At 37.5% G+C, this 22228-nt stretch overlaps 1 protein-coding gene across 2 annotated transcripts in view; it reads right to left on the reverse strand.

Annotated features, from left to right (window-relative positions):
- The window catches only part of LOC5567399 (nuclear protein localization protein 4 homolog), a 101259-nt gene that overhangs the window by 58405 nt on the left and 20626 nt on the right, over positions 1-22228 (reverse strand). For both annotated transcript variants that reach the window (XM_021849093.1, XM_021849094.1), the window contains exons 6-7: positions 21034-21761; positions 20816-20976 (exon numbers count right to left, since the gene is read on the reverse strand). In XM_021849093.1, the coding sequence (XP_021704785.1) occupies positions 20816-20976; positions 21034-21761 (889 nt within the window). The remainder of the gene's footprint in view (positions 1-20815; positions 20977-21033; positions 21762-22228) is intronic.

The raw sequence follows: 22228 nt of genomic DNA on the forward strand, positions 1-22228 counted from the left end.
TCTTTGCGGAAATTGCTAAAAGAATTACTGAAAAATACGGCATTGGAACTACTGGAAGAATTTATGTAGAATTTCTAATCTAAAAACAAGTTTCTTCAAAAACTTTGGAATAAACATGTGAACATTCCTGGAAGAATTTCGATAAGAATTTTTGAGGAATCACTTGGATTAACTGAATAAATTGTTTGAATAATTATTAAAAGAATCTCTTGAGCAATCGATGTTTTTTTTTATTAATAGTAATTTAAAAAAGCTTCAAAAACCTGGCCTGTTGTGTGTTGGCACGGTGTGAACGTCACGTTAGGCTTGCTTAACCACTAAAACACTTTCCCTACTGCTCCTGTTGCCCAGAACTACATCAACTTCATCGTGAGAGGGCAGTGCAGATGCACTTCGTCAGTCTCAACCTCTAGCTGTTCTGCTAGTTCACTGTTGGAGCTTTTTGTCGTTGAAAACGCTGTTCACTACATTTCTAAAGTGTCTTTGCGACTACTCGTTTTGCCCAATTGGCGGTTGAAAATCTCGCCGAGACTATGGACAGCTTTCTGTGCGACAACGCATACTTCCCTTGGGCTGGCCTCGCGTCAGAGCCCTGTTGAACTTCTACTGGACGCTGATGTGCATTTCGTTGCTCTACAAAGACTCGTGCTCCGCTGCTGCTTTTCGAGCTCTTTTGGTTGACCAGTTGGATGCCGAGATCGGTCCAGTTGGAGGATGACTTCCGGTTCACTGGCGTCCCGACGATCCAAAAACTGGTTTGTGACGATCGATGCTACTCGGCCTAGTCCCCGACGGTGGAGCTAGCTTACTCCGGCTACGCGTTTCTTCATGCTTCGATGCTGGCCGATTGAGTGCCGAAGTCGGTCCAGCAATTCCGGTTGGAGAATGGCTCTCGGTTCACTGGCGCTCTGACGACTCAAGCCAGTGATACGCTACGTACTACTCAGAGTAGTTCCCGGCGGTGGATCTATCTTACTTCGACGAAGATTTCCCCGGCGGCGGAAGATCTTCCCGATGCTATCCGGACAGATTCCGGGATTTGTTTTGCGATTTCGGAGGTGGGTAGCTTCCGGTTCACAGGCGCCCAACGATCATCAACGCGATCTACTCAACTAGTCCCCGACGGTAGACGTAGTCTACTCCGATGCTGGCCGGGCAGATGTTCACAGGCGCCCTGACGACCTGCCTGTGATGTTTCGGCCAAGAGCCAGTGTCGGTTCTGCAATTTCGGTTGGAGGATGACTTCCGGTTTGCAGGCGCTTGCAGTTTCTTACATAATCTCGCTTCGTATATCCTGCGGGGTCTCCCCGATATTTGGACAGACCAGACAATGCGGAAAATCTGCGTGTCCCAATCTGCGCAGATATTTCCGGAAGCATTCATGACCTGACAAAAACTGGGTCAGGAAGAAGTTAACTTTTTCATGTTTTCTGGTCGTCCAAACCGACACATTAGGTCTGCGGGTCCACCTTCGTTTCTCCGAGCTATTTCACTCCTGCTGCCACTTGGCAATTGTATCCATCCTGATGGTATTCCTCACATTCCTAGTGTCTCTTTGTTGGTAGTATGCTGTCCCCAGCCAGAGTGATGCAGATGGGGATCATTCCGGCGATAACGCACACTGCCTCCGACGATATAGTGTGGTAGGCACTCGTCACCCGTATAGCCATGAGCCGGAACGTACCTGCCAGCTTCTCTCGGTTACGTTTCGCCAACCCTGCATCCCAAGTCGGGACTCCGTATCTCAATATAGACGATGATACGGTCGCCAGAATGACCTGTACTGCTTCTTGGACCTCCAATGTTGGGCTTGATCCTAGCTACAGTGTTAGCTGCTTTCGCTGCCTTTTCGCAGGCATAGTCTACGTGGCTGTTGAAGTTTAGCTTGTCGTCGACCATTGTCATTAGATTCTTTAGAGAGCGCTTCGATGAGATTGCGTGTCCACCAACGTTGATCTCGAACTGCTGAACCGCCTTGCAGTTGCTGACCAGCACCACCTGCGTTCAGTGATGAGCCAACTGCAGCTTGACTCCGGTTATCCACGATTCAACGATGTCTAGCGATTCCGCCGTCATAATTTCCACCTCCTCTGAAGTCTCGCGGTTTTTTTTTGGTTCGCAGCTTTTTTTTGCTGAATCCTTGATATGTTACAAGCAAGCATGGGGAAATTCACTCACTCAACCGAACGCTACCGATAAAAAATTAGCAAAATTATCTGCTGCCACCGAATGTTCAGTGACAGCCGACGCTACTAGGGTGAGATCAATCCCGACAAATCACAAACAATTGAGGTAAACCGAAAATCAAAAGACTCACGGAGCGGAGAGAGAACCAATCTGCTCTCAACTGGGAGACACGAAATAACACGTTCACCATTCTATCACTGAATGTACGGGTGTCGCGCTCACTGAATCATTCCGCAGGGTGTATTTCCAGTCCGTGAGCGCTCATCAGCACTTAAACACGAATGCCACTCGATTAGAATCGAAATATGAATAATCATTCGCTACTGCAATCGGATGCCTTCGGCACACAAAGCCGGCAGTGGATCATTTTGTTGCCGTTTGGTCTAACTTGTCACTCGACGAAGGAGTACAAAGCGCATTGGAAATTGAAACACTCAGCTTGATTGGAGAGACGGCAACTTCGCTCTTGACCAAGGCAGGTTCACTGGCTATAAAGTATAATAAACCCGCCTTGCTCTTGACTGCGTGTGGAAGTGAACGAGGAGATCACAATAATCGAGTGAATGTTCCCCATGATTGGCTACAAGTTTTATTTCGGTCATAATGGTCAAAATTTGGTTTAATGACTAACCTAAAACCGTAATAAAACTAGATTTGACACTTCTGAAAAGAGAAGCATGATTTTTGAAGTTTTGTGCTAAATTTTAAACCGTAAAGCATTGAAAAAAAAAAATCATAGGTTAGACCTTCTCAAATTAATAACTGACACAATAACAAGCAGAAGCAAGAATAACACATAGTCCAATTTCGTGTACACATTTTATGAGGCTCTTGTAGACACTTAAGTCAATCTAGCTTCAAAATCCAAGGAAACAGAAAAACGTCCATAACCAGAATAGAAAATTCCCAAAACCATCCATCGACCACGAATGAGACACCGCATCGCCACGGCGGAAAAAAATCGTTTAAATTTCCGTTGTTACGTTTCAAGAACTCTAACGCTATCCAGTCAAACTGGACGGCTGTGGGCTGTGTGTAGTATTGGCCAGCAGATGGCCGTCACTTCAATCGGTTAATTGAAATCGCATTTCTCGCCGAAGATTAAACTTAGGGCATATTCTTATATCAAAAAAAAATGAAGCATAGCTGTTGAAGTTTTAAACCACAACCCTATCCTAGTTGTAAAACACACGGAGAGAAGCGAAACTGGGGATATGGATACCAAATAATCTAAAGCTATATAGTTAAAACCAACAACGGATGGATCGCTAGTAGCTAGTAGAGGGATACCTTACACATATATATCATAAACTAAAGGAAGCGGACATGTGCAAAAAGGAACAAACATTAATGCATAACAATCTAGATTAATAAGTCGAAGATAAAAACCTAGAATATAGACAGAAATCGGAACCGGTGAATCGCTAAAAACTGGCGAGAAGAACGATAACGAAAGGTCTTCTCTTTCTCGATGGATCACACAAACTTTACAGATGTATTGAAATAATCCTCTCTATCGCACCTATAACCAATCAATCTAGTTTTGTACAATCCGAATAAACCAAACTATTTAAACGCATACGAGCGGCATAGTAGAAGGAGAGAGCAACTCTACAGGGTGATACTGTTTTTCATTTAACCTAGTTACCACGTAAACCATAGAGATTTCGAAAAGTGTGTGTGTACGCGCACGCAAAGTGCGTCTTATCCGTTTTCTACTAGAGAAACTGGCTGAATTTATACATTTTAGGATGACGAAATAGTGTTGGCAGCGGACCTCTTACTCCACCGAAAGCAAACGATCGTTATGATTTCGTTGGTTTTTAACTTTATTAACATTGGAGTTGCGAGAGCACGGAGAGAAAAAAAATCGGTGATGGAAGCTCAGCTTAGCTGACGCGCGTAATCGCAACTTTAAACATAACAACCACAAAACAAAAATCAGATGGAAAAGAAAGTACAATAACTTGTGAAAAAATCGTTATCCACGTTCGGAATGATGACGCGAAATATTTAAAGCGGGATAAGTTTAGCGGATAGTTTAAGCCTATTTAATCCAAACAATGGAACAAAGCCAGTTGATGTGTTAAACAAAGTCTATTTAACCGTACGCGCTGCGGAATGCATACAAGCGAAACGTTAAAACTATGACAAAACAATATAGCGGTGTGTGTTTTAGTGTTGCTAGTTTTATCCGAATCAACTACGAAAATCGAAAATGCGGGGAGGCGAAGAAGTTGCCTGACGGTAGGTTGAAAATGATCCTTTCAACGTGAAAAAAAACACTGTACTTTACACACTGAAACAAATGCACGAAATGATTGAAGCACTCTTTTACAAACACCATCGGAAGATTCCCAAAAGCGCGAACGTAAAACACTTACTCTCAAAAAAACATACACACACAATTGCAAACGGTCAAGCTAAACAGAAGTATATCGTTAGAAATAGATTATGAATGCGAAAGAAGAGACTGAATGTTTTCGAAAAAACGATAAAAACGAAACTGTCGGACTGCAAAAGCGTAACTTACTAACCAAATAAAATAATGAAAAAAAAAGAAGGAAACATAAACCAATCGTGAACATTTTACCACCACCAGAAACTCGGAAATCTCAAATCGTATTTTATATGCGCCGGAATGCGAACCAAAATACATGCAACAACATACACACATACACTAAAGAAAAAAACGAACACGAATTATACTGAAGTGCGGTAAAAGAGTTTCGAACCGAACGGATTTCCTCTCATTCCTAAACCAAACCGAAAAATTAAACTAAAAAAAACACTCGTGTGATTTAACCGAACCGTTCGATTTCGTTCGTGCCATTCACACATGTCGTCACATAGCCTCTGAGTTTCTCAAATTGTCTACTCAATTTTGAGTTGGAAATGAAATCAGATTCGATTCAGTGTTGAGCATTCATGAGTAGGTGAGTATTGTGCACACTCGTAACGCTATCAGTTGAGTTTTGTCGAACTGATCTTTACTCAGTTTATTAGTAGTTATTTGATATGACATTTTCTATCAGTGTTTGGCTGATTCTTCTAGACTACGTATTCAAAAGAGCCTATCAAATGAATTTATGATGGAAATGTATGAATCAAATGCAGTTAATTTTTTGTTTTGCATGTTTTTGATATTAAACATATAAACAATTTATTATTTTAGCTTGTTTTGCCTATTACAGGGCTGGTAAATACAATGGGTGCCAAAAATAGTTGTTTTGATGACCAGATTTCAGAAAAAAGTAAACAAATAGTGACTTGCGCTTCTCAAAAAAGTGGCTTCAAGTGACTTGACCCCCGTTGGTTTGACCACATTGATTCTGAACCTTTTTTTTTTAATTTGACCCCCGCTAATTTGCACATCGTTCAAGTTAAAAACGGTTCAAACGTTATTTAGCTCATGGAACTAAATGAAATGAAATGGAACGTTGTGGAACGGTACGCATAATCAAAACAAAACAGCCAAGTAGGTAACCAGAAACACGTTTTTTCGTTGTGCGTAGGGTAACTAAAAGTTCAAATTAAAAATGAATTCCGATGGTCTGCATCAGGTACCGTTCAAATTAGCGGGGGTGAACGGTACTAATGAAAATCGAATTTTGAAATGTTCACTATATTGTACTCACAAAATTTCGAGATAATGCTTACAAACTGTTTGTATTAGATAAGTGAACATTCTCATCAAAAACTTAATCATTATTAACCGATCTTCAACGTTCCTGAGGTTCTAGAACAAATGTCGGACAAATCTCCAAAAGTGCTCCAAATCGATTGAAAACATTACTTTCTCATCTTTTCTTGTTTTTCAAAGTAATCTTCATGGAAATAAACATAAAATTTAGATCTGTCGTTGTATTTTGTTGAAATATTTTTTTGTTTAACTGATATACAAAAAAAGGTAACAGAAACTGAGAGCAAAGATACAATTTCAACTTTTTGACGGTAGTTTATCTAAAATGTTAGCAAAATTGTGAAACATAAGTGTTAAAAGTGCTCATTAGATTGACTTTGGTCTAGTAAAACATGACTGTGAAATTTTCCCCACTCGAGGCAAAAAGGGACAGCAAAACTATTGTCCGTTTCAAAGTATGGATTATTTGCTTGCTTAACCTATTCTCAGTACACAAAATCTTCAAAACATTCAATAAAATTGTTACTGAAACAATCAAAGACATGTTTCTTTTTCAGCTGATTTGTTTTGATTCTGCATTTATTTTTTCTTCGTTCCATGAGCTGAATGACGTTTGAACCATTTTTAATTTGAAGGATATGCAGATTAGCATGGTTTAAATAAAAACACAATCAGTGTAGTGAAATCAACAAATATTTTAAGTTTTATTAAACTATTTCCATAGTTCGTTGGTTACATTCTTAATGGAAATTTTGTAAAATCTTCAACAGAGCTAATGTGATTCAAACTAGAACCGTTTAATTACTCCAACGTATGTCATAAATGAAGGAAATGATTGAGGTGCGTATTTCCAAAGATACTTTTTTTTTATATTTCTTTTAGGCACTCCGTGCTCGTGGCCACTACTGTGCCGGACTCAGTTGATCTGTAGTAGCTGCTTTATCGATGCAGATCTATTTTCAACTTATCTATATTTACATCTTGTTTCACTCTCTCCTACTCTTTTACTCTCACACCGAGCAGGTAGGAGAGAGCTATGCTATTAGTGAGGCTAGCTGCCTGCGAAGAGGGTCAGTTTGTCTCAGTCACCATCTGATACTGACGGAGGATGGATGCGCTCCGTGAGGCGTCTTTTGGTGGCTGGGCGGGTTTTTTTGTGGAGGGGCTGAGAATCGAACCCATGACCTTCCGCTTATGAAGCGGAAGCGTAACCTCAAGGCTACAGGCCCCTCTAATTTCCAAAGATATTGTTCGACTATAAAAGATAAATGTTCCATTATCCACAACGAGAAATCAAAATTTCTTATAAATAAAAAAAATACAACGATGAAATTACACAATGTTAACAATAACTGTGTGAAAAAGTATCAGTTGTAGTGGGATCATTTGTATAATGATGTGATGATCTAAATTAAAACTTGGACTAGCATCAAGAAACAAATGCCAGTCTTGGTATTTCTAGCCAAAAAAGTTGAAAAAAGTGACTTCTTGTCGAAAAAAGTAACTTTTGTAGAAATGCCTCAAAATAAGAGACTTTGTGACTTGTTTTAAAATACGACTAAGTCACTTAAAAGTGACTTGCTCCCAGTCATGTTATTAGCAAAAACTGCAAAATCAAAACAAAATCTTAAGCAGTTGACTCTTTGAAGCTATACACAGCCAGAATGAAGGGTATAATCACCTTTCTTAAGAAAGAAAAAAAGGATATAGTTTTGAGAAAATCTACTTTATATATAATCTAACGTAGATGCACTATGATTTTTTCTCCCAGTGTAATTTTTCTGTTTAATCTTGTAACTTGCTGAAACTTCTTCGAAGAAGTCTTTCTAATTAATCGTTTTAATTGAGTACTTTCGAAAACGTAGTCTAGATAAATTAGTCAAAATTCTAAGAAAAAAAGTCATATGGGAAAAGAGCTGAAACATGCACAAAATTTAATTTACATTGAATGGAGTCTGTCTGAAGGGGTTCTATTGCTCTTTGGGCTGGAAATGTTCTCATACAAAGAGCATTTAGAGAAATTAGATCTTTTATATGTTTTGTTGCATCTAATCCATTGAAAATATGTTTTTTACATTCGATAAATAGCTTGCTAGCGATGGGTAAAACTGAACATGTAGAATTTACTGTTTTTCTTTCCACTAACTTTTTTGTTTGAAATTGACATGAATATTACTCTGAGTGTCGAAATCCGATTGTTAACTTTTCTTGACTAGACACGAGTAACAGGAATAACTTATTTTGATTATTTCAGTTCTGGTTCATTTTTTTAACGAAGATTCAGATATGTAAATAACGAGTAAATCTCAAAATTAATTGATATCCAAAAAGTATCAATCTATTGAACTTTTTGATTATTCAAAACATCACCAAACTTTGTGAATGCTCAACACTAACCTGACATTCGTTGATGGATGTACGAGCGGAAATACGAATAGATCATGTCCTGTATTAGTAGTATTATTAGTATCAGCAACGGCGTGGAAATACGACAATTTTATGTTCGATCAATCACGTAACTCCCGTTGGAAAAAATCGTTTTTTTTTTGGCAACACTGATCGGACCAGAAACGCATTTGCATTCGATTTCGACTTTGAAATGTCGAAATAAAATAAGAAAAATCATACCAACGTGTCATGATGATGGGAAAGAAACGTAAGGCCTTTCAAACTGGTACAAGATGGAGATAATCAAGCGGAATGACTTCGGAAACTAGATGAACCTACCACAAGTGAATATAAATCTATAATAATCGTTCGATGAAACAAGCAAAACACTCAAAGGAAAAAAGAGTAAAAATTACAAAAAAACTACATTAATCGTCGTGAGTAGTTGTCGTCTGAGAAAAAAAAACTATATATTATCAAAAAAAGAAGAAGTGAAACAATATGCATTAAAATCAACTCTGAGTTGAAAATAACTAACTCAAACGAAAACAATGGCAAAAACTGAAAGTTAGAAGAAAATAAATACATAATATCCAAGCAAAGGCTTACAAATCGATGTTGTATCCTATCGTATCTTACAGAAAGATTACAAGTAAGATTGTAAAATTCTCTCTTTCTCGAAGAAGCAAACAAAAAACGCTAACATTAGATCAGCAAAGGAGAAAAGAAACGAAGAAAACTAAAAACAGTAACCAATCTACTATCAAGCGAATTTGAAAACTGAAGCAAAACATATAAACATCAAATGTTTACGTATAGTTATAGAAACACTTACGAAGAAGAAATCATTAAACATATATAAAAACTGCAACTCTCACAATTATATAAACTATTCGCAAAATAACCACACAGACACACAACATAAACCAAATGAAACAAAAACAGAAGGAACGCAAAACTGTACCTGGTGTTAGGAAAAGCAAAACAGCAACCACATTTAACGCAAACGATATGTAAAATTTAACCAATATTCAAATAAACAGCAAGTAAACTGCAATCGAAGAATGTAGTACGGAATCGAAAGCATCCATAAGAGAAACAAAAAAATCCCCCCAAGAAATCGACAAAAGCGTACATTATCACCCATCGACGCCCAATTCGAAAGAAATGGACGCCAATGGCAGAGAAACCGACCAGGCCAGACCCAATTTGTTCTCCTGGGGCACGAAACGCGATCCGAGCTAATCAATAAATTGTATGTACCGTCGTCGTAATCGTCGTCATCGTTTCCACTCGAAAGAGACAGAAAGAGAGAGAAAAAAAACCTATTCGCAACCGAAAAAGAAAAATCGAAACCAAGGCAAAAAGTTCAATTCCTCTCAGAAACAACAAAAAAAAGTAATGATTAAAATGAATAATTAGCGTATGAAGAACGTAGAACCGATCTATATAACCTTGTAGCGGAACCCCCTGACCACAGGGTATGTGTAGCACACTCTGAACCAACATCAAAAGTATAAGGCTATAAAGGTTGCTGCTGCTGCTGCTGCTGACACGGGAAGAGACGCGGTCGATCACGCGGAATGTCCACATTGGCGAAAACGAAAAGAAGAGAAAAGTTTCACGACAGCAACCAGAGAGTATCAGCTACAGCAAACTGTTATGATGCAATAAAACCGAACGAAAAGGATGCGATGGTTTGGGGGTGAGTGTGTTTTATTTGAGGCGGCTTTTCGGGTGGAAAATGGCCTAAAAGAGGGTGAGGGTGTTGAAAAGTGGTAGGAAAGAACGACCTTGAGGGTACGACTGGCTTTCCTGCGAGAAAAAGGGAACGCTTCAGAAATCTTTTGTTTGTTTTGAATTGAATAAGCAAACGCTAAATGTATAATGTTTGTAAAATTTATAAGGGTAAGGAAAGCCCTCGAAGCATCAAATGAAGCGAGTGGTGAATGAGTCTGACTCTTCTTAATTTCGAAGAGTAAGGCTATTATTAACTACTCGCTTCATTTGGTGCTTTGGAGGCTTTCTTTAGCCTAGTACATGTTTGCAAAAAGAGACCGAAAAAAAGTAATCAGGAAACAAAAAAAGAGATATCAAACAGTTACCAGGGATTAATCCAAGTGTATTGTTTTAAGCAATTTATAAAATTCTTCAAATAATGCAAGCAGACTTCTCTTAGAAGGCACTTCTAAGAATTTGTTCGGGATTCCTTTTAACATTAAGCTTTATTCAAATTTCAAAACAAATAAATTCAGGCTTTTGTCTGAAATTTACTTCAAGTATGTCGCTCAAGATTTGTTTAGGGATTTATTCTTTTTTTTTTCAAGCATTTCTTCAGGATTTCAATTATTAAGTTTTCTAACAAAACCCTCGGAAATTACCTTGAAGATTTCTTCTGAACTACATTCAGGGATTTATTCATAAATCTTGCTTAAATTTTTCAAGAAGTTAAACTGGGAATTGCTCCAAGAAATTGCGAAAGAAATACTTCATAAATTGTTGGAAAAACTCCTGAAATAATCTCCAATGTTACAATTTTCTAGATTTTTTTTAATATTCGTATGCAAAACAATTTCGAAATCTTTTCAGCCCATTTTCTCAATGCCTACTTTTTACAGATGGGACTGACTTGTGATTCACGACAGTAGAGCTCTTGCAAGGTTCTCTGAAAAAACTTCGAGACCCTTGAGAAGGTCTTGGAATAGTTATTGTAAAAATCCCAGGATAATATTCTGGAGGAATGACTAAAAACCCTCGGACACAACCTCTGAAGAAATCTGTATAAGAAATTCCTGAAGCATTTCCAAATGAAAACCCTGAATGAACTATTTTAAAAAATCGCGGGAAATTACTCGAGAAATCTTTGAAGAAGACTGCTGCAGTAGTGTATCCTGGCTGGAAAATGTCTGGATAAACTTTTACAGAAAATTCCTGGAGGATCTTCATGAAGAAAGTCTGAACGAATTTCTTAAACATCCTTGAGCAATTTTGATCTCCAGGAGTACATTATCCGTTTTATTCAGGCAACACGTCCAAATGTTTCATGTTGCTAAAAAGTAACATGTCAAAGCTCAAAATGATTTCTCTTACATACCTCTTGAGTTGAATTAGGAAGCTATGCTACAATATTCATTTTGATCAAATTGCAAAAACTTTTGATAATAATTGTAAAACTTAAACTTATTTTGGTAAAAAAGAGTAATACGCTTTTGTCTCTAATAAAATAGTAGTTATTAAAGAAATCGGCAGAAGATTTCTCAAAATTATCCCTAGAGTAATTTCTTGAACAGTTTCTGAGAGAATCCGGGGCAATTTTGCGAAGAATTTGCGTAGCCCTTCTAGAAAAATTCTCGTAAAACGTCTTGGAGGTGGATGATTTACCGATTGAATCTTTCGAGGATATCCTGGAAATTCCCTGAAGAAATTATTGCAACAAAGTATGTGAAAATTACTAAAGATATCAGCGTTGGGCTTCTGAAGGTTTCCTGGAGAAAATTATTTAAAAAATTCCACTGAGCGTTCCAAGAGAAATCGCTAGGAGATTTACTGTCTGGAGTCTGTCTTAGAGGAATGTCTAGAGGAATTTCTGGAGGTATCCCTGGTATCGAACGATTAACGTTGAGATCGAAAATTTATTCCACAATTTTATCTAAGATCCCACGCAGCAATATTCGTAGGATTTTCTACAGGAGTTAAATATATGGAAACCCCGAGAGAATTTCTTTAATATAAATTGAATTTTTTGCGAGAATTTCTTGGATAACATCTGAAGGTGTGATCATTCTATTCAACAGCCTTACTTCAATCGAGAGATCCAAACCAATAACATGTGTTACAATAAATAATTATATACACACTGTAGGGAGTTTGGAAAAATGATAGTTTTGGTTGCAATTTATGAAATAAAATAAAATTCTAGAAATCAGAAGATAATCGATAAATTAAAAGAAGTGACTTTAGAGAAAGTTTTGAACTTAACAGAGACTTGGAGCCTTCAATGCAAAATCAAGGCCTTTTATTGAAATATGGATCTAAAACGAGACTTGCTGACAGCCATTTTTAAGTGGTAACGTCAGCGGCTATAAAGCCAAGGTGTGCTGAAAGAATCTGGATTCGATTCCTGAACTGTAAACGTAAGTATGCAAAATGGCATCTTCGACAAAGAAAGCTTTTATTTAATAACTTCTGAGCTTAGAACACTAACCTGAGAAGAAGGCTTTGTCTAAGTGGAGACGGAATACCAAGAAAAAGAACGCTTGCTTGTTTTTGTCAACATTTCAACAAAATTAATTCACAAATTTTACAGAAAAGGATTGATGGTCGGTGAAAAACGGGTATCAACCTGCTGGATTATATGGGAATACAACAATAATCTTCTCTAGATAACGTCTAGGAATTTGCTCAGATATTCACTACTTTTTTCACGGTGAAACTGCACCCAAAATTATTCGGCCTTAACGGTGTACGGTACCGACAAACGCTGCGGTACAATCTAGTGTAACGCGCGTATCTTGAGGCAGTGATGCCGAATGAAGGTGAGCTCGATAGGGCCGTCATGAGGACTGCTGGAGGATAGTCAAAGCAGCCATTAATGGCGCTTCCGAAAGGAGTGACTGATTTTTGTGCCTACTGCCATGCGGGGTGCTTATAAGTCAAGTTACGATTTTCACGAGATCCGCTCAGTTTGTTTGCTACGCGGACGACATGGATATTATTGGGTGAAAATTTAAAACAGTGGAAGATTTGTTCACCCACCTGCAACGCAAAGCAACAACAGTCGATGCTGAAACGCGACAGGGCTTTGGAAATAATGCCACTTTAAACAGCAATATGTTCTAAATTAGCAATATGTTCAAAGTTAGTCGAGAAATACGAAGGAGCATCATTTGTAGAAGTGGTGGCTGCTATCATAGATAATCATCAGGGGCTCCAGAAAAAACTTTACCTTGCACTAACGCTTATGAGAACGGTGGTCCTCTGTACTCATGAGACCTAGACCATGTTGGAGGAGGACTTGCAAGTTTTAGAGCGAGAGGTGCTTAGGACAGTTTTTCAAGGCGTGCAGGAGAACAGTTTTGTAAGTGCGAAGAATGAACCACGAGCACGCTCTATTTTGCGGTGAATCCAGTATCCTGATTATTTAGCCGAAAGGACACGCTGGGTAGGGCACGTTGAAAGAATGCCATGAACTAAGTAAATTGTCGAGGTTTTATATAGACAATTGATTAAGAACGAAATAAGTGAATAATTCAGTAAACAAATAATAATTATAATATTATTTATATGTCTCATACTTGAGCATGTCATTGGAATCATTCCAAACTTGGAGATAACTAAATGCTTTTGATGCCCGTAACGCGGGTAGATCACCTTTTCGAGGTGCGTTACGGGGTAAGATCTACCATATTGTACTCTTGTTGTATCTGTTCTTGTGAATACTTATAAGTTAGGGTAGGAAGAGTATAAGAGAGTAACAAGGCACTAAGACCCACCTGTTTGTCCTAGATAATGTGGAGGTCGAAGTGAAAAAATGGCTCAATCAGCACCTGAGGTTGGTTTCAACTCATGAGACAATTTCTTTCCGAGTTCAAGAGTTTATCTTTCGATATCTAGGAGGGAAACGATTCCGAATCAGTGTAGTAGCAGACCTCTTAACTTCTAAAATAAGCTTTTTGTTTCAAGGAATCTAAATGTTTCATGGGATGAAACCTGTTCACAGTTTCAAAAAACGACTTTGATCCTTATAAGTAGAAGCAATAATTTGATACGCTAGAGTACCGATGCATGGTCAAAATCAGTATTATTCAACCAGCTTAGTGGCCGAACCTGATTAAGGGGCGTGCTTTTGAGAGTTTAATGGTGACAAACTGTTTTCTCCAAAAGGTATAAATAGCGGTATCTTTTTCTAAAGAGGCTCTATGCAAAATGGTAAAGAATGATATTTGTATAAAAAAACGACTACTTCATTATTTCTCAATAGTAATGGATTAGAACGACATGCACTAAACAAAAAACACGGGTATAGCACAAAAGATCAAAGAAAACTGGTCGCAGTGGTTCATCCCGAACAGAAACAGAAGAAAAATGCTTTTGAGTGCTAACATTGTTAGTCTAGAAGTGATTATAAAGCTATACTTTGATTCAAAATGTTGGGTCAAACAAATTTGATTTTTTTAGAAATTTTGCTTCTGGAGATGTCCATAAATACATTTCAAAATATCGCTGCTCTCTGAGAAAATGGGAAATTGTTCAAATCAGATTGTTTTAATTAACGTTTTGTCTAAAATTCCAACATACTAATATTTCATGTTTTGTATAGAGATTTTGTTGAAACATTTCATTGAAATATGTCTATAGATTTCCAAGAGAGGATGGTCATTTACATCTGAATGTATATCCGTTAAACGGTTATTTAGATTCGAGGAGTTGTAACGATTCTGTAGTTCAAGGTCGTAACAACTATCTCAGATAAATTTATTTGCCATATTATTAATTTAAATGCTAATTATTCATACTGTTTGGGATTTGAGTTTTCTAGAACAGCTGCGTTTGCCGTGAAGAGTTGTTCACTGTAGGCTTCAAATAAAAGTAAAACGGTTAAAACATTGTTTCAACAGCAAACTCAACAGATTACAATTCGGTTTTGCAAAGAGATACATTCATGCATTAGATTCAAATTTACTGTGAGCCTTAAGTGTTCGAAATATGAATCAAAGCGATATTCAACAATTTCTAAATTTCTTATCTTCTATCTTCTATATAAATAAAAATGGAATGGTGTTTGTATGTCACGAAATGGCTTGAGAACGGGCTATCGGATTTTAAAAATTCTTTCATTAAAATATTTGTGATTTTTGATTTTGATTTCGATTTGATTTTTGATGAATTCTTTCATTAAAATATTTGAAATATTTGATTTCCGACGTGTTTGTGTGTATAGAAAGTTTAGAATATTCACCGGGAAAGTAGAAAAAAACGGAAGCGAACGCAACTGTCATTTAAATGGGATGACGTTTCATTGCGTTTTCCAACGGCCTACTTGATGGCAAGACGAAGTTTGCCGGGACCACTAGTTTAAGCTAAATTTTACACATTAAAGCTTTTAAAGACAATATTAGAGTGAAACATCTCTAAATCCAACGTCATGTTATTTTGGTACCAAAGGCACAAATCTCTCGGATTTCTCGGAGAATCAACTCTTCGGAATCAACGACAGTGCAGTTTGTACTTCAACTTTGTGCGAAACCTAAATAAGAAGATGGATTAGTGCTTTTGGAGACGTGGGTCAGGTGCTTTATTGTCTTAGGTGCCACGACACGAATCTATGACATTTGGTCGAATGACATTTAGTCGAAATTACATTTGGTCGAAAAGAATTAAATTATTTAAGGAGCATATTATACATAGTTGAAAGGAATTATAGTCAAAAATATAGTCGAATAGGGATTTTAAGATTATTTTACAGAGTGTCATTTTGTCGTTAAGGTGAAGAATTGAAGCCAAACCTCAAATTTTTAAGAGCACAAATCTGGAGAACTAAAAATTCATTTAAGCTGAAAACTTAATCGATTGGTCACTAGCTGGTGGTGACCAATGGATTAAGTTTTCAGTTCAAACGGGTATTCGGTTCTGCAGATTTGTGCTCTTAAAAAGTTGAAGTTTGGCTTCGATTCATCTTCACCTTAATACACAGTGATTGAGTCATTGAAAAAGGGGAAAATTTACAGACTTTTGATGCATTTTGTCAAAATCGTTTCATAAAAGCCATGGCCATCAAAATTCATTTATTCTACGTATGAATGTGCACTATATATGCAGACACTTCAAGGTTACCAAATTGTTCTATGTATCAGGTCTTGTCACCGCATTTCAAATTCTCACCCACGGTTACGCTGTAAAACTGAAAGGTAATAAATGTTTCGAGCACCCACACTGTAATTTGTCTTTGGGTAAAGATCAACACTTACATATAAAAACGATGACATTTTGAAAGAATAATAAATTCAACAATGTTTATTGTTCCTATAACTGAGCGAAGAGAAAATTTAGGATTTTTTTTCCAAAAGATGATGATACCTACTTTTGAACAATAATGAAATCAACAGATAATTGTGTATCCAACGTTGAGCAATAAAAAGATACATTAAATGTTTTGACCTCTACAGATTTGTGTAAAATAGAGCGTCATGTCTTGCAATTCAAAAATAACTGAAGAATAAGAACATTTTCCAGTATAATGTACCCTGTATATACAAGCACATATACTAATCACGTTGTGAAGCGCTATTGACTTCTGATGGAAAGTATGTTTGCCCAAAAGTAACTTAAGATCGTCCATTGTGCAAAAAATATTTATTTATATCGGTTGAACTCAACGATTTTTCGATCAACCATTACTAAATAATCATTCGACGAAATGGTGTAGTCATTCGACCAAACGTCCATTCGACCAAATGTCCCTTCGACGTGTCCCCAAACGTCATTCGACCAAATGTCCTAAAGCTCAAACCTCACGACACGACTATCATGGCACCTAAGGCAGTGAAGCTCCAAATATGCTGTTTGAATGTCACGAGGTGGTATTGAGAACGGGTCAATGAATATGCATATTTCTTTCACAGTTGTATTTGTCCATATGGCGAGTAATAAAAAATACAGAACTGTTATGCTGCTAGCTGCTAAACATACCCTATAACTGTGCTGAATATGAATAAATGTTTTTTTTTAAAGGACACAATTGTTTATTTTCAAAACAACCTTTGCAAGATGGTAAAGAATGATAACGTTGCGGAACATTTTTTGTCTCAAGCATCAACATATCGCAATTTGATTAAGTTAGGGTCGTTAAATCCACTGCCGCTATCAAACATATCATAGCCCATCTAGCTTTTGAAATATTAGCTGTTGCATTCAGTCAACTTGCATGTAAATTTACCAGCTTGTGTGGTGAATTATTTGCTTAATTTATCACATATTTCAAAATATATGTATTTACAATATTCAGCAACAAAGTTTATTATACTTTCGATGCTCAAAAGTTATTTTTTGATGCTTTGAATAAAATTGTATTTTGCCATATAGAAGAAACAAAAAACTTTGTATGAATACTAGAAGCATGTGCAAAAATCGATTTTATAGAAATTTGAAAGTGTAAAACTATATCTTACATGAAAGTTAAAGTTATATTCTGCACGCTTGCTGGATTAGATCACTTAAAAATTGATAAATCAGAACTGTTATATGAACATTGATGAAACCACAATGTTTATATAACAGTTAAATTCTGATTTATCGATTTTTAATTGATCTAAGTTGGCGGGGTTGGTGGTCTAATGCCATGGCTACCGCTTCTGCTTCATAAGCAGAAGGTCAGAGGTTCAAAACCAATTCTGTCATTTAGGCAAACTTAGGCAAGAAGAATCTTCATCAATCGATTCCTTAGTCTTGAAAGCGCGTTTGGGCAAGATATCTCCTCGGGGAGTGGCGGGGAGCGATTTGTACGATATGAAGAAACTCTTCTTTAATTGTTTGAAGTACCTACAACATCTTTTTCTTTTTGGCATTAACGTCCTCACTGGGACAGAGCCTGTTTCTCAGCTTAGTGTTCTTATGAGCACTTCCACAATTAATAACTGAGAGCTTTCTTTGCCAAATTGCCATTTTTGCATTCGTATATCGTGAGGCAGGTACGATGATACTTTATGTCCAGGGAAGTCAAGGAAATTTCCATTACGAAAAGATTCTGGACCTACCGAGAATCGATCTCAGACACTTTCAGCATGGCTATACTTTGTAGCCGCGGACTCTAACCACTCGGCTAAGGAAGGCCCCAGTTGTATAAGTTTTTTTTAACAAGTGCAGCTATTTACCATGCGAACATGTAGAGACATCTTTTTCTCCTTAAATTATCGTATTTTTAACTATCTGGTATAGTAGATACATGTCCGACTTTGTTTTTTAACTAAAAACTTAAAAAAAATGGGTTTTTGATAGCTTTTTGAAAATCTGGACCATTATGGGCCCGTCCCTTTCCTTGTATTTTGTAGTTGTACCTTTCATTTGCTTCTATCTTCCAATCTTAATCTACCACACTTGATCTATTCGTTCATAGGAGAGTTTAGAGTTATTATGTTGTTGCATCGTTGATGGCGCCTTGTAGGTACATAAAAAGTTTTTTGTTAGCATCAACTCCCTCATTAAGATTGCACCCGATCAACCAGTCTTCATAATTCTTTATAGATCTTTGACCAACGATGGCGATCGCTAACGGTTCAAAACGAATCTATATCGATCGCTATCGAAAATCACTGACTGGTTGACCGGTCAGTGAATCCTGATGCAAAATTCTACGGGCTATGCAGCTTTTCAACAGGTTCTTTAAGAATTTCCTAGCACATGTCTCATGGAAAAACTTCAAGAAACCTTTTTGTGATTTTCCCAGAGATTTCATCTGAAATACATTTAGGGACTCATACTGGGATCTCTTCAGATTTGTTTCTAGAGATTTCTCTACTAATACTCCCAGAAATTCATCCAGCGATTTTGCAAAGGATGCTTAGGACTTTCTTCAAGAAAACTTTGAGCACTCCAACGATTCACCTCCAGTTTTTTTTTTCTCTAAATACTACGAGTTCCTAGAGGTATTTTTTCACTAATCCTTTAACAGAATTCTACAGTTGTTACTAAGGAAATCGATGGAAGATTCACCTGATACAATCATAGGAGAGGACTTAAGCCTTCCTTGAAAAATAACTAACATGATCTTTGCAAAAATTCCTGGGTAATTTATATAGTTATCCTTGTTAAAATCCAGGTTATATTCTTTAGATATTCGAATCGAAATTCTTGGAGAAATTCCTTTGAATAATTCCTGGAGGAATTCCACAGGAAATAATAGCTTAATCTTCAGAATTCCCAAATTCTGACAAAATTCCTAGAAAAAATCATGAAAAAATACAGTAATACGAGCAGTACCACTGTCGTAATGTCGTAATGAAGAATTAAAAAAAAATAGAAAAGTCTGGCCCGATTCTATTTTTTTCTTATTTATTTTAGGTTACATTTTGTTTTTCTGGTTCCTGCTTGATCCATTTTTGGTCTTTTTTGTTTCCTGCAGAGTTGATCAATATCAGTCATATCAGCTGATGGCTGATGTACTAAAACTATCAATATCAGTTGCGAGCTATCAATATCACTTTGAACTGACAACCAACAGCAGTGATGCGACATCGCACTCTAGATCATAATCACTGCAGAATGACTGATCACGTGGTAATTATCCATGCTATTAATGTTTTTCAGTGACCAACATACAGTTTAAATCCATCTTCAGCACTATCAAGAACATCGTACTGATAAATTGCCATTTTATTTATTTAATTTAAGGCTAAACTTAGCCCATCAGTGATATTTATTGGCTATCGCCATCAATGCACTGGTATGGAGTAGACAGCATGATGTTTATATGGTATGGAATGATCCGAATTGTATCGCAGTCGGCCTGTAAAAATCAGCAGATGGTGACAACAAGCAACTCTGGTTTCCTGTCTGGTCTCATTTTGGTCTATTTTTTCAATCTAGAGTTATCTGAAGTTACTATATTCAAGGCACTTAAACGCTACCAGGTCTGCAATATGATCGATAGTCATTTCAAAAATAAATAATTAAATAATTAGGTCCTTTTACTTGATCTGTAGATGTATAAATTGCATTCGAACTAAGTCTTGAACTTCGTTGAGAAAGCTTTCGTTGTAGTTGGAAAAGTCATGTTAAGAATTTCGTTCTTCGTTCTAAATTCGATAAGAATTTAAGCAAAAGGATGGCACTTCACTTGTTTATCCAGATCGTTTTTGAATCTTCCTTGATCTTCTTATTTCTTGTAATTTCTGAATGTTTGAATATTTTGTTCCAGTAATTTTACATATTAGAGTTATTTCTAAAAATTTCGCCATTATTACAGATTTATTAAAAAAATCTTCAAAATCATGTGATGCGTTTCCGAAAAGTATATACTATTGCATTGATTCTAATCATTCGTGAAAGTTTAACTATAAATATTTTTGTCGAGATTTGTGAGGGCCCGGGGGCCATGGCCCCCTCGGCCCCCCATAAATGTGGCCCTGGATAATCATAATTTGGTGTTCTTTGAGCACGAATCATTCAAATAGTGCACTATTGGATGCAAGTTATTCTAAGAAGCAGATTTACATTCAAAATTAGCTGAATTTGAAAGCAAAACGCAATTTCAATGATAATGCTGTTAATTAAGATTCCTTATTTATTCGAGAATTTCAGGAACCTGTCAGGCTAAGGCATCATCAAATAAAAGTTAATTTGAAATAAAAAGATTTAATGAAAAATTTCAAAACTTTTTGTAAAATCTCTAGTTTTTGGCTGGGATATCATAAATTGCCCGGTAGCAATTAAATTCAACGATGTGCCAAAACGACCTATGAAAAGTGGTCTTTTTTACAGGCAATTGGCTTCATTTTTGCACTTTGATCTGGCAGGTATGGTTTTATATTTCATGAATAGAAATTCGATCAATCCTGCCAATAAACGTGCATCTCATCCTCAAAACTAAATGCTTCCACCTACCTTATAGTATACATCCGGAACGTACTGCTTGTCGCTGGACTCACGAATATAGCCCAACTCTGGAGCATCTTTCGTTGGAATCAAACAGTTATCTCTCACTAGTGCCATACACTGCGCCGTGACGGCGTACCCTTCCATGTGCACCTGTTTCTTATCGTCACCTGAAACGGAAAGCATTTGAGAACTGTTCCACTGTGAATCGCATCATATTATCTTACCAGTTACGCAAACCGTGACGAACTTCGATCCAAAGTACCCACCGTTAGCGTACTTACAGCGATTGGGATACTTGTTCTGCAGGTGGCCTGCCAAAATGCACTCCTGCGCCGTGAGGAAGTGAGTTTTTATACCGCGAACGTGTTTGACCGTTCCGGCGGCGGCATTCTCTGCCAACAGATCCGTGAAGATCCAACCGACACGACGCAGCCCTAGCAAGCGGGCCATTTCATCAACCTCGGCTTCGTGTTCATCTTCCAACAAGAGGATGGAATCCCGGGTGCTTTCCTGCGGTGGCTCGTAAATAGCTGCGACACGAGCGCGAATGCCCAACGGAACATCCGGATGGACTTCGTAGGTTCCAAACAGCATTCCGATGCGCTGGTGGCCCGTTGTGCGCCAATAGTTTAGGAACCGTTCGACAATTCCGGTGTTTTCGAACATGACATTGTCGATATGTCGGTAGGCCTGCCGGTTCAGCGTGATGGCCGACGGTTGACACTTGGAGCAGATGCCCTTGGGCCACGGTGGATGGTCGCGGCACCCGGATTTGATCTTGCAGTTAAGATCCTCCAGGGCGACAAACTTGCCACGATCCACCCCGGAGGTGAGCTTCTTCAAATGCGAATGGAACGAGAAGTGTTTGATCTTCTGCTCCTTGAGGTAGGTCTCATCCCACGGTTCCAGTGGGGAGCAATGGACGCAACAGCCATTCGAGTTGTGACGACACCTGGAAAGACATTTGGTTAGACAGTTCGTCGATGATGTGCATTGTCGTAAGAAAATAACGGGGCCAGCCCATCTTTAATTCTACAAGAAATGAAATTATAACGATTTAAGCGGGAAATTTGTCTAGGAATCATGCAGAAATTTTTCAAGCAATCAGGATTCATTCTTCTAGGAATTCTGTTGAGTACTTATAAATTTATTTTCACCGGAATTCTTATAAGAAGTTACACTCTATATTACACTGAAATTTTTCCCAGAACAAAACCTACAAAAGGTCTATTCAAAATTCGTTAAAAAGTCATCAGAATTCTGCCGTACTGGGCTTCATGATTTTTGTCGTTAAAAATTCAACCAAAATGTTTCACTAGAATTTCAAGGACGAAATTGAAATCCTGGTACAGGTATGTTCCGTTTTTATCAACACGATCGGCAGTTTTCAGTTGACAAAAACGGAACCGTGACAAAAAC

Source organism: Aedes aegypti, chromosome 3, assembly GCF_002204515.2.
Source record: "Aedes aegypti strain LVP_AGWG chromosome 3, AaegL5.0 Primary Assembly, whole genome shotgun sequence".
Lineage (NCBI taxonomy): Eukaryota > Metazoa > Arthropoda > Insecta > Diptera > Culicidae > Aedes > Aedes aegypti.